We start from the raw sequence: 12,234 nt of genomic DNA, 5'->3' as shown, positions 1-12,234 counted from the left end.
AAGCTGACTCATCTCATATTTGCGGATGATCTGATGAACTTTTGTAAAGGAAATGAAAGCTCAGTTAAAAGGATTGTGGAGGCAATAAATTACTATAGCAATGTAACAGGGTTGAAATCAAATATGGACAAGTCTAGTATCTTCATAGCTGGTGTGGATGATAATACTAAGAAGAAGTTGCTTGAAATAACTGGTTTTGTGCTAGGTACTCTTCCCATAAGATACCTTAGACTTCCCCTCTCCCCAAAGAAATGGAATAAGATTGACTGTCATATGCTGGTAGAGAAAATCACTCAAAGGATCAGAGTTACCTACTCAAGGCTTCTATGCAGACTGCAAATTATTAATGCAGTGTTGTTTTTCATCCATAGCTTCTGGGGCACAGTGTTCATATTACCTCAAAGTATACTCAAGGAGGTTGACAGAATATGCAGAGAATATCTCTGGGATAGCTCAGAGGAGATAAAGAAACTATCCTTAGTTTCTGGGAAAAGATCTGTTATCCTAAGAAGCTAGGAGGATTGAATGTTAAGAGTTGCAGAAACTGAAATATGGCATCAGTGGATAAGTTGTTATGGCAGCTGATTAAATGCAAATAAGCCTTATGGGTGAAATGGGTACATCGGGTGTACATGAGAGCAGAAACAAATATATGAAACCATCAGCCCCGATAGATAGTATTTGGTGCTAAAGAAACATTAATGGTCTGAAAATCAAAATGCAGAGCTGTTATGAGCAAAATAATTACAAGCTTACTAGAATTGGTGACTACTCCATTACCAGTAGTTATCTTTCTCTCATTGGTGAACATCCTAAGTTGAAGATAGCTAATCTGATATGGACCTCAATAGCTCAACCTAAGCAAAGGTTTATAGTGTGGTTGGCAATGCATGGAAGGCTACTCACAAAGGAGAGATTACTCAAGTTGCAAGTTCCAGTGGAGGATAGCAGGTGTTGTTTATGTAATACTCACATGACTGAAACTAACATACACTTATTTGTGGAGTGTACATAGATCACAGCTCTAAGGCAAGACGTAAATCAATGGAAAGACATCAAGATACCAGTAGGGAATATAACAAAGTCTTTGGATAGTATAAACAGGAAATATTGGAAGGTCTATACGAATGAATTGGAAGCTGCTATCAATGGGGTTGTGATTTACCACACACGGCGTGCAAGAAACTAGAAGATTTTAAGAGGTATTAATGTACATAAAGAGGATGTAGTACAACAGATAAAGCAGGAGATCATAGAAAGAATATAGGTTACGAGGAATGCACATAGAGCACGTAGATGTAGGAATTTAGTACAGCAAATCCTATGTAATTAGAGTACAGTGTAGCTATTTTTCTGTTTTGTTGGAGGCCAAATTTCTGATACAAAAAGGAGGTGCTCTTTAATTATAATGATTTTTTTTGGAGTTAATAGTAAATTGACAATAATTACCAAAAAAACTGTAAGTATTTGTGTGACCGTAAGTTCATTCATAAAGAAAAGGCATTATTTTAAATAAAAATCTAACATTAAAAAAATATTATGTAAATTGAGACAGATTAAATACTATTTATTTATATCCAATTATGTCAACAGGTTAATAGCCTGTTTGGCCAAGCTTCTAAAATCAGCTTATTTTGACTTTCAAAAAATACTTTTGGAGAGAAGCAGTTTGTGTTTGATTACTTAATTTAAAAAGTACTTTTAAGTAGCAATTAGTGTTTGGCCAAACTTTAAAAAGTGCTTATAGTGTTTTTCTTCAAAAGTGCTTTTGAAAAGAAATTGTTTTTTTCTGCTTCTCAAAAACTGCTTCTGTTTTTTTTTAAAATTCTTTTTTTTCCCTCCAAAAACTTGACCAATTACCTTAATTAAAAAAAAAATATTTTGGGTGAAAAGAAGTTTTGACAAACACCTTAATTTTGAAGAAAAAAATTGACCAAAAAAATAGTTATCCCGCCTAAAAAGAAACTTGGTGTTATATATCTAGTCCTTTACAAAATTGTCCCAACAGTGTACCCCATGTGACATGGGCTAGCCTTATATATCACAGTTACACCTCTCCTCGTTAGTGTTCAATTCAACACTTGTCAATCTGCATGCTTGCAGGGTTTCAAACTCATGAAAAATTCCCACTCTAAATCAAAGATCTCTTCATCAAAACTTCCGAATAAGCTTCCATCGCAGTTCAATATTCGTAACTATGGCAATTTTCAGTAAACCAAAGCTCTTATTTCTCTTCTTCTTGATCCTCTCCATCTTTCTTGCTTCTCAATGTGATGAAGCAGAGAACAATCCCTACTTATTTAAGTCTCATAGGTTCAGATCTCGATTTACATCAAAACATGGTGAATTTCGAGTCCTTGAGAAATTCACTGAAAGATCTGAACTTCTTGGAGGACTAGAGAAGTATAGAGTTGCAGTCCTTGAATTTGAACCTCTGTCTTTCATGCTTCCTCATCACTGTGATGCTGAAGTCATATTTTTTGTTGTTAGAGGTAAGTCCCTTTTGCTTATATATTTGCTCGTGGGTGGTTCATACTAAAACGACTAAGAGAAACTCTGTGAATTACTAACCTAGCGTTTGGCCATAGATTCCCAACTTTGTTTAGAAAAATATGATTTGGGTGAAGTTTGGTTTGGAGATGAAAATGTGTTTGACATCTGTTTTCAAAACATAGTTCCCAAATTTATTTTGGAAAAACATGAAATATAATTTATATCCACAAGTTCTAAAAACTATCACAAATATCCAACAGTACCATTATCAATAACATTCATTATATTATCGCAAATCATAGTTCTGAACATAAATAAATTTGGTACAAAATAATTATTTTTATAGTGAACTATATGATATACTATCAGATGACCGAGAAGACGAAACAATACTGCTACAAAATAATAAATGGTGGGCTCTTTTATAAAATACAAAAGTTTGGGGCAATTTTTAAAAAATGTAATAGTGATTATTTTGGCCCAAAACTAGCTAGTGAGCCTTCGTGTTTCGGGATTTTGCCAAATGTAGGCAAAATCTATGGCCAAATATATGTTTATCAAATAAAATCCAAATTTATTTTGACAAAATCTATGGTCAAACGGGTCCTAAGTAATTGTCCTTCTTTAATTTCTTTTCAGGAAGAGGAACCATAAGTATAGCAGAACAGGATGAGCAGAACTCCTTCAACTTGGAGCATGGAGATGTAATCAGAGTTAATGCTGGTTCAACAATCTACATGATCAACAGGGATAACAATGAAAGGTTCTTTGTTTACGTGCTAGCCAAGACAGTTAATATTCCTGGCCAATTTCAGGTAACCATATTCCCTCCTATTTCAATTGATATGGCTTAATTTGATCTAACACAGAGTTTAGAGGTAGATGAAAACTTTTGAAACTTATGGTATTAAGTCATAATTGAAAGTAGGGGGGAGGGGGTGAATTGTTTATTTTTAAACTTAATAGCTATGAGTTGATTAGTTTTGCGATTAGTCGACTAGATATAAGAACTTGATACTAGTAAAGACAGAATTTAAGATGCAAAAATTAAATGCAGGAATTAAAAACACCGGAGTTTTTATACTGGTTCGGATTCAATGTGAATCCTAGTCCAGTCCCCTTGGGTTGCAAGGGAGTTCTTTTTTAGTGAATGAGTTTCTTCGAGTACACAGAGCATGGTGTGATCTACACCGATAGCTTAGTTCCTATGTTACTCGTTTCTTTTAATACAATGCCTCTAGTGTTGTTCTCTCTTTCTTCTCTAACTTGTTACACATCAGATCTAGTAGAGCTACAATGTTTGTTTGCAGTAGAATAAAGAGGGGGTATTTGGTTCGATCAAAGTATATGACTCTAGGGTACAGATACAAGTTTAAATACTTTGAGAGAGGCTTGGTTTCCGGAGAGATTTGTCAACCCAAGAGATTTGATCCTTGGAAAGAAATTGATTCTTTCCAAGAATAAGGTTATACAGCAACGGCTATGTTTGACGAGAGACTTGAATGATTTTCTATATATGTTTCCCAAAATCTTGCTCCTTCTAGATTGGGATACGCTTGATTCCTTAAGTCTGTTGCGGAAGCCAAATGTATAGAGTGTGAATAAGTCACAACTACTATACCAAAAATTATGACAGCCACCAAATAATAAATAAGACAATAAAGCAATAATAAAGGGAACACCAGAATTTACGAGGTTCGGCTAATTCTGCCTACTCCTCGGACACAACCAAATATTTTATTCCACTCCAAAATACAAGTGAAATAATACTAAAGAGAGAAGATACAAATGCCTTAAACAGATGAGAAGGCAAATGAGAGGTGTGTATCAATCCTAAACATTAGGCCTTCTTTTATAGGGGAAAAATCCCCTCCAAACTTAACTCCCAACCAATGTGGGACTTTGGCATTTTGCCAAACTTCAACAAATCTCCACCTTGGCAAAATTCCACATTTTCAATTCTCTCTCAATAACAAATTTTGGTTGTGTCTTCATCTTCAATCTTCAGTGTTCAACAATGTTGATCAAATCCAAACAATGTTGAAACTTGACCGCAGTCACCACCTTTGTCAGCATATCAGCAGGATTCTCTGTAGTATGAATTTTCTTCACCGTGACTCCACCTTCTTCTATGATTTCTCGTACGAAATGATACCGAACATCAATGTGCTTCGTCCTTGCATGATAAACTTGGTTCTTTGCTAATTGAATAGCACTTTGACTATCACAAAAAATTGTGATACCTTTTTGTTCAACACCAAGCTCCTTTAGCAATCCTTGAAGCCAAATTGCCTCTTTCACAGCATCTGTAATAGCCATGTACTCTGCCTCTGTTGTAGACAAAGCAACTGTTAACTGCAAAGTAGACTTCCAACTAACTGGTGCCTTTGCAAAAGTAAACACATAACCAGTAGTTGATCTTCGTTTGTCCATATCACCCGCAAAATCTGAGTCACAATATCCAACTACAGACTGATTGTCTTCCTGCTCAAAAACTAACCCGACATCTACAGTATTATGAATATACCGTAGAATCCACTTCACAGCTTGCCAATGCTCCTTCCCTGGATTGTGCATATATCTGCTAATAACTCCAACAGCTTGTGAAATGTCAGGCCTTGTGCAAACCATTGCATACATCAAGCTACCAACAACATTTGCGTATGGTACCTTTGACATATACTCTCGTTCAGCTTCATCCATTGGCGACATAGTAGTACTTAGCTTAAAATGGGAAGCAAGTGGAGTACTAACTGGCTTAGTCTTGTCATCTATGCCAAAACGTTGAAGTACTCTCTTCAAATATTCCTTTTGAGATAAACAGAGTTTCTTTGAACGTCTATCTCTAATTATCTCCATGCCAAGAATTTTCTTTGCCTCACCCAAATCTTTCATCTCGAACTCCTTCTTCAGTTGAATCTTCAACTTATCAATTTCTTCCGAATTCTTGGAAGCTATCAACATATCATCAACATATAGGAGAAGATATACAAAGGAACCATCTTTAAGCTTGTGCAAATACACACAATGATCGTATTTGCTTCTCTTGTACCCTTGCCGCAACATAAACTCGTCAAATCGCTTGTACCATTGTCTAGAAGATTGTTTCAATCCGTACAACGATTTTTCAAGTTTGCACACCATATTTTCTTTTCCAGCAACTTTGAATCCTTCTGGCTGAGTCATGTAGATTTCCTCCTCCAAGTTTCCATGTAAAAACGCAGTTTTTACATCCATCTGAACTAGTTCCAAATCCAATTGTGCTACCAAAGCCAACATAATTCTAATGGAGGAATGTTTTACAACTGGAGAAAACACTTCATTGTAATCAATTCCCTCCTTTTGAGCATATCCTTTGGCCACCAATCTTGCTTTGTAGCGAACATCTACTTGGTTAGGAAATCCTTCCTTCTTTGCAAATACCCATTTGCACCCAATTGCTTTCTTTCCCTTCGGGAGATTGGCCAATCTCCATGTATGATTCTGATGAAGGGACTGTATCTCATCATTCATGGCAATCCTCCACTTATCTTCTTCTGAACTTTGAACAGCGTCTTTATAAGTAGTAGGAACATCATCAGCTACAATTGAGGTTGCACAAGCAACCGTCTCTATGAGACGAACAGGTTTCGTTATTGTTCTTTTTGGCCTGCTGGTTGCTATTGATTCAAGTTGTTGTTGAGATTCCTGAGTTGGAATCTCCTCTACTGGCTCTCCTTCCAGAGGGTAATCTTCATTTGTTTCCTCCTCTGCTTCTTGTGTAGGAAAAATAAATTTTCCCTCAAACTCCACCTGCTTAGAAGCACCTTCATTTTGTTTGGTATCTTCTGTTACCTTATTTACCATAGCAAATTCATCAAAGGTAACATCTCTGCTGAATATTACTTTCTTTGTCATAGGGCACCATAAGCGATATCCTTTGACTCCAGAAGTAATTCCCATAAAAATAGCCTTCTTTGCCCTTGGATCCAATTTTGACTCCGTCACATGATAATATGCAGTTGAGCCAAACACGTGCAAAGAGTTATAATCTACAGCAGGTTTTCCGTACCATTTTTCAAATGGTGTTTTGCCATCAATAGCAGCAGATGGTAGACGATTAATGAGGTGGCATGCATATGTAATTGCCTCAGCCCAAAATTCTTTGCCCAAGCCAGCATTGGACAACATACACCGTACCTTCTCCAGCAAGGTCCGGTTCATACGTTCTGCCACTCCATTCTGTTGTGGTGTATGTCTAACAGTGAAGTGTCGGACGATGCCATCATTTTCACAGACCTTATTGAAATGATCATTTTTGTATTCACCTCCATTGTCTGTGCGAATACACTTGATCCTCCTGCCTGTTTGATTCTCCACCATCGTCTTCCATTTGAGAAAAATTCCCAGCACTTCATCTTTGTTTTTCATTGTATACACCCACACTCTTCGAGAAAAATCATCAACAAAGGTTACAAAATAGTGCTTCCCACCCAATGAAGGTGTTTTGGAAGGACCCCAAACATCAGAGTGTACATAATCCAAAATGCCTTTAGTATTATGGATCGCTGTACCAAATTTAACCCTTGTCTGTTTCCCTTTGACACAATGCTCACAAAACTCCAAGTTGCAAGCCTTTACTCCTTTTAACAATCCTTGATCTGATAGAGTTTTCAAGGATTTTCCTCCAGCATGTCCCAAGCGCATGTGCCATAGCTTGGTTGCTTCTGCCTCTTTGTCGTCACTGGATGTCACTGTCGCTGTCCCAATAACTGTACTGCCACGATAGCGGTACATATTATTATTCTTCCGATTAGCCTTCATTACCACTAGTGCACCGGAGCATACTCTCATCACTCCATTTTCTGCAATGATTTTGAACCCTTTTGATTCTAGGGCTCCCACAGAGATGAGATTCTTCTTCAAATCCGGTACATATCGAACATCTATCAATGTTCTGATCATTCCATCATGGTTCCTTAATCGTATTGAACCAATGCCATATGAGGTAAGAGGGCTGTTATCCGCTGTGTGGACGACTCCATATTCTCCTTCTTGAAATTCCACGAACCAGTCCCTGTTGGGACACATATGATAGCTACAAGCCGAGTCCATCAACCATATGTCTGAAGATGTTGATGACTCTGTTGTAACTAATGAGAAGTCTGAATCATCACAATCAGCTACATTTGAATCCATAATGGCCTTTCCATTGTTATGTTTGGCCTTATTCTTCAACTTCGGACAGTCTTTCTTCCAGTGCCCTTTTTCTCGACAAAAGGCACATTCATCTTTGCTGGGTCTGGATCTTGACTTGGATCTTCCCTTCTTTGTCCTCGTTTGATTTTGAGGACGACCCCTCACAAATAGTGTTTCTCCTTCTCCGCCCTTCTGTTTTTCTCGCTTTCTTTGTTCATAGCTGTACAAAGCCGAACAAACTTCTCTGAGAGAAACTTCGTCATTTCCATGGAGTAGAGTAGTTTCAAGGTGCTCGTACTCATCAGGAAGTGACGCCAACAACATCAAGGCCAAGTCACCATCATCATAAGTTGTATCCATATTTTGCAAATCTGTAACCAACTTATTGAAACTGGTGATATGTTCATTCATCGTGGTACCAGGAACATAGGTGAAGTGAAACAGTCTCTTCTTCATGTACAATTTATTTTGACTGTTTTTCTTCAAAAATTTATCCTCCAGTGCTTTCCATAATTTACATGCAGAAGTTTCCTTTGTGTATGGATATTTCTGCTCTCTAGCAAGGTAGGATCGAATGGTACCGCAAGCAACACGGTTGATAATTCTCCAATCTTCTTCTCCAATAACATCTGGTTTCTTTTCTTCAATGGCCAGATCTAGCCCTTGTTGAAAAATGACATCTAGAACCTCGCCTTGCCACATCCCAAAATGTCCGGACCCGTCAAATATTTCGACCGCAAATTTCGCATTTGACACAATTCTTGTCATAAGCGAAGATGCCAATGATGACGTATTGTTGACACTTGATGTAGATTCTTCTTGTTTATTGTCTCCCATCTTTGACACAAATATTATTTAATAGCTGACGACACAAATCAAGATTATTTCCTTTCTGGTGTGGAAGATCAGACTAAGCTGCAACCACAGAGCATACTCAGACAGAACCTTGACTCAGTTACCAAGATAAATCTTTTCTGATGTGGAAGATCAGACTATGCTGCAACCACAGAGCATACTTAGACAGTACCTTGGCTCTGATACCAATTGTTGCGGAAGCCAAATGTATAGAGTGTGAATAAGTCACAACTACTATACCAAAAATTATGACAGCCACCAAATAATAAATAAGACAATAAAGCAATAATAAAGGGAACACCAGAATTTACGAGGTTCGGCTAATTCTGCCTACTCCTCGGACACAACCAAATATTTTATTCCACTCCAAAATACAAGTGAAATAATACTAAAGAGAGAAGATACAAATGCCTTAAACAGATGAGAAGGCAAATGAGAGGTGTGTATCAATCCTAAACATTAGGCCTTCTTTTATAGGGGAAAAATCCCCTCCAAACTTAACTCCCAACCAATGTGGGACTTTGGCATTTTGCCAAACTTCAACAAAGTCTAGGTTTGATTGATTCCGTCTTGGCTTTGATTGATTTCTTTAATCTCGGATTGCTTTCCTTGATTCTTTCCATCTCGTAGTTGTCCATTGATTTCTTGATCTTTTCTAATCTCGGATTGCTTTCCTTAATTTTCCTGATTGATTGCTTCAAGCTCGTAGCTAACCATTGATTCCTTGATCTTCTCTCCTTGATCTTCTCTGATTGATTCCTTCAATCTTTGAATGCTATCCATGAGTTCCTGCACATAGAACAGATATATTATTTGCATCATTAAAATCAGATCTAACAATCTTGTATACTTTTTTTCTTATAATTTGTGATTTTAAATATATCTTAATATTCATGTGGTTATAAGCTTGCATGAACGGTAGAATAGAAAGTTCAAACTAAAATTGTTTAAAATTTGAAATGTGTTCCTTTTTTGAAAAAAATCTAATAAAGAGAGTGTGTCATTCTTTTGGATTGGAGGGAGTAGAGTTGAAGATAATAGGCCCCAAAAAATTTTCTCTCACTTGGGAGATTATTTTATTCAACCTTTTAAATTTGGGAGGGAATATTTTTAAAATTGTTTAATATTTCTAATTCTTGACCTGCAAAATTGGTCAAATGAGACTTCATACAAAATACCGTCAATTTGGGACAGTGTAGTATAAGATGTTTTTGGATACTAATTTAATATCTTAATTCAGGAATACTTTAGTGGTGGAGGTGAAAATCCAGAATCCTTCTACAGAGCTTTCAGCAGTGAGATTCTGGAGACTGCTTTCAATGTAAGCCAGCTGCTTAATTCAGCAAAAGAATTACTCCTCTTTAATTCAGTTTATTTTGTTCCCTTTACTTGTGTTTGCTTATTATTATTCATTAGACCTCAATTGACACGATAGAGGGGCTATTGGGACAACAAAGAAAGGGAATATTTGTCAAAGCCTCTGAAGAGCAAATTAGAGCAATAAGCGAACACGCTTCACTCTCCACTAAGCAACAAACTAGAGGTCCTTTCAATCTATTGAATGAACGCCCATTACTTGGAAACAACTTTGGACACTACTTTGAAGCAACCCCAGAGAGATTCGAACAGTTGAGGGATTTGGATGCTGCTGCTGGTATCATGAACATCAACCAAGTAAGCTGACTTTTCAATTTAAATAGTTTTCAGAGATGACCTTGCATTGGATTTTGCTTCGTAACACTAACATCCCTAGCAAAGGCGGATCCAGGATTTCAAGAGGATGTTTGCACTGTTGTAAGGAGGTGCATCTAGAATTTACATTTGACGGATTTAACTTTATTCTCCCACCATGAACCCACTACAGTTTTGAAATTATAGGTTCAAAATTATATTCTTTTTTAAATTTTAGTGATGTTCACATATATTTATGCTTCAGGCGCTGAAAACAAGACCATTCGTAATGAGATTTGTACGGCCAATTTCACTTGTAAAGGTGCACCTAATAATAATTACACCATAAGAGTCTTTGAGCATGGGTGCGCACACATATGTTTATAAGTAATTTTGAAGAAATATAACAATATTATACATGGTTTAGGGAAAGGAGTATGGGTTCACGTGAACCCATATCCCTCAAGCTGGATATGCTTTTGATCCCTAGTGTTACGAAATGGACCTATACTGAATGGAGCGATATGTACGATGAAGATTTATATAGCTGGAGCGATATGGACGATGAAGATTTATATAGCCGAACCTTACTTTTGAACGTTCTAGAATTAATTTTGCAGGGGGGAATGTTATTGCCAGTCTACTGTACAAGGACAACATGGTTTGTCATGGTTGTAGAAGGAAATGGGCGCTTTGAAATGGCATGCCCTCATCTTAGTAGCCAAAGCCAAAGCCAGAGACAGGGGCGCCACTACCAGAAAGTCCAAGGTTCTCTATCAGTTGGTGATGTTATGATAATTCGTGCAGGCCATCCTATTACCGTTATAGCCACCGGGGATTCAGAGCTCAGAATGGTTGGTATTGGATTCAATGCTCATAACAACAGAATGAACTTCCTTGCAGGTATGGTGTTAGTTTCCTCATTTAATTTTTTTATTACTTGTCATAGTCGGAACATCTTAATTATTTTTCATTGTACTAATTCCACTTTCTATAAACATATACGTGTAATTATTTACATTATAACTCTCTTTTAAATTCTTGCTGGTTTGAAATTTAAGGTCGACAAAGCATATGGAGAAATGTAGACAGAGAAGCAAAAGAAGTGTCATTCAACAGGCCAGCAAGGGAGGTGGAAGAAATCTTGCAGAAGCAAGATCAGTCCTATTTTGTGGCAGGACCAGAGCAGCGACAGCAACAGATGAGGGAAGAAAGAACAAGGGGACAACAATATGTTTCTTCAAGTTTGGACTTTGTTTTCTAAGTTGTAGACAGCACGAGGCACCTTTGGCTAAGGTAAATCCGCCCCCTTAGCGCGAGGCAGCAAGAATGAAGTGAGAACTTTGTCTTTGTTGGTAGATGTACTTAAAATAAATGGGCGTCTTCTGTGGCATAGCGTTATCGGCGTCTTCTAATAACTTCTCGAGTGCAATGTAACTTTTGTAACATAAATAAATTTCCTCCTTCTAACACAAAAGATGGAGAGAACCTTGCGCTGAGCTCCTCGTATCCTCTTCTTTCTGTGAAGAAAATTGCATTTATTATCTCAGTCTTATCCCAAAATCTTCAAGGACTTGAGATTTAAAGTTAGAAATGTAGCCTACTAAAAATGTGGGAACATGGAATTACTATCATTTTCCTAAGTAATTAAGTAGCAAGTCAGCGCAACTGGAAAATGAATATATAAACTGATTATTAAATGGGCAGAATAGCCTAAATGACACTTATACTTGTGCCACTTTGTCATGCCGGTCCTCAAACTTAGCAGTTTGCCAATTGAACACTTACACTCGTTCAAATCGTGTATAATAAACGCTTATGACATGAGCTACCCATATGTGTAATACAATCTCCTACATGTAGGACGCCACGTCATTACTAGTGCCACATAGGAAAATAAACTATTTGAAAAATAGGACTGGCCACTCTACACAAATACCGAACCCATAGAAAAGAGATACAGTAGTAGGTTCTTTCTTCTAAACCTGAATATACCCAGAAGCTTCAAGCGAGCTTTAATGGAGTCTCTGCTTGTCC

General features: G+C 37.2%; 1 protein-coding gene across 1 annotated transcript; it reads left to right on the top strand.

The window, feature by feature from the left end:
- Positions 1-2,047: 2,047 nt before the first annotated feature.
- LOC107819683 (vicilin Cor a 11.0101) lies at positions 2,048-11,696 on the top strand. Its single transcript, XM_016645820.2, has 6 exons — positions 2,048-2,492; positions 3,133-3,308; positions 9,767-9,847; positions 9,943-10,200; positions 10,818-11,100; positions 11,259-11,696. The coding sequence occupies exons 1-6, from the start codon at positions 2,198-2,200 to the stop codon at positions 11,459-11,461; spliced, it is 1,296 nt and encodes a 431-aa protein (XP_016501306.1). The 5' UTR covers positions 2,048-2,197; the 3' UTR covers positions 11,462-11,696.
- Positions 11,697-12,234: the final 538 nt, after the last annotated feature.

Source organism: Nicotiana tabacum, chromosome 7 (assembly GCF_000715075.1).
Source record: "Nicotiana tabacum cultivar K326 chromosome 7, ASM71507v2, whole genome shotgun sequence".
Classification (NCBI taxonomy): domain Eukaryota; kingdom Viridiplantae; phylum Streptophyta; class Magnoliopsida; order Solanales; family Solanaceae; genus Nicotiana; species Nicotiana tabacum.
This window is presented reverse-complemented; position numbering and strand designations above follow the sequence as displayed.

Coding starts and splice junctions, on each gene's coding strand:
- LOC107819683 (XM_016645820.2), top strand. CDS start 2,198: ATGGCAATTTTCAGTAAACCAAAGCTCTTATTTCTCTTCTTCTTGATC. Junction 2,493..3,132: donor CATATTTTTTGTTGTTAGAG/GTAAGTCCCTTT, acceptor ATTTCTTTTCAG/GAAGAGGAACCATAAGTATA. Junction 10,201..10,817: donor GTATCATGAACATCAACCAA/GTAAGCTGACTT, acceptor TTAATTTTGCAG/GGGGGAATGTTATTGCCAGT.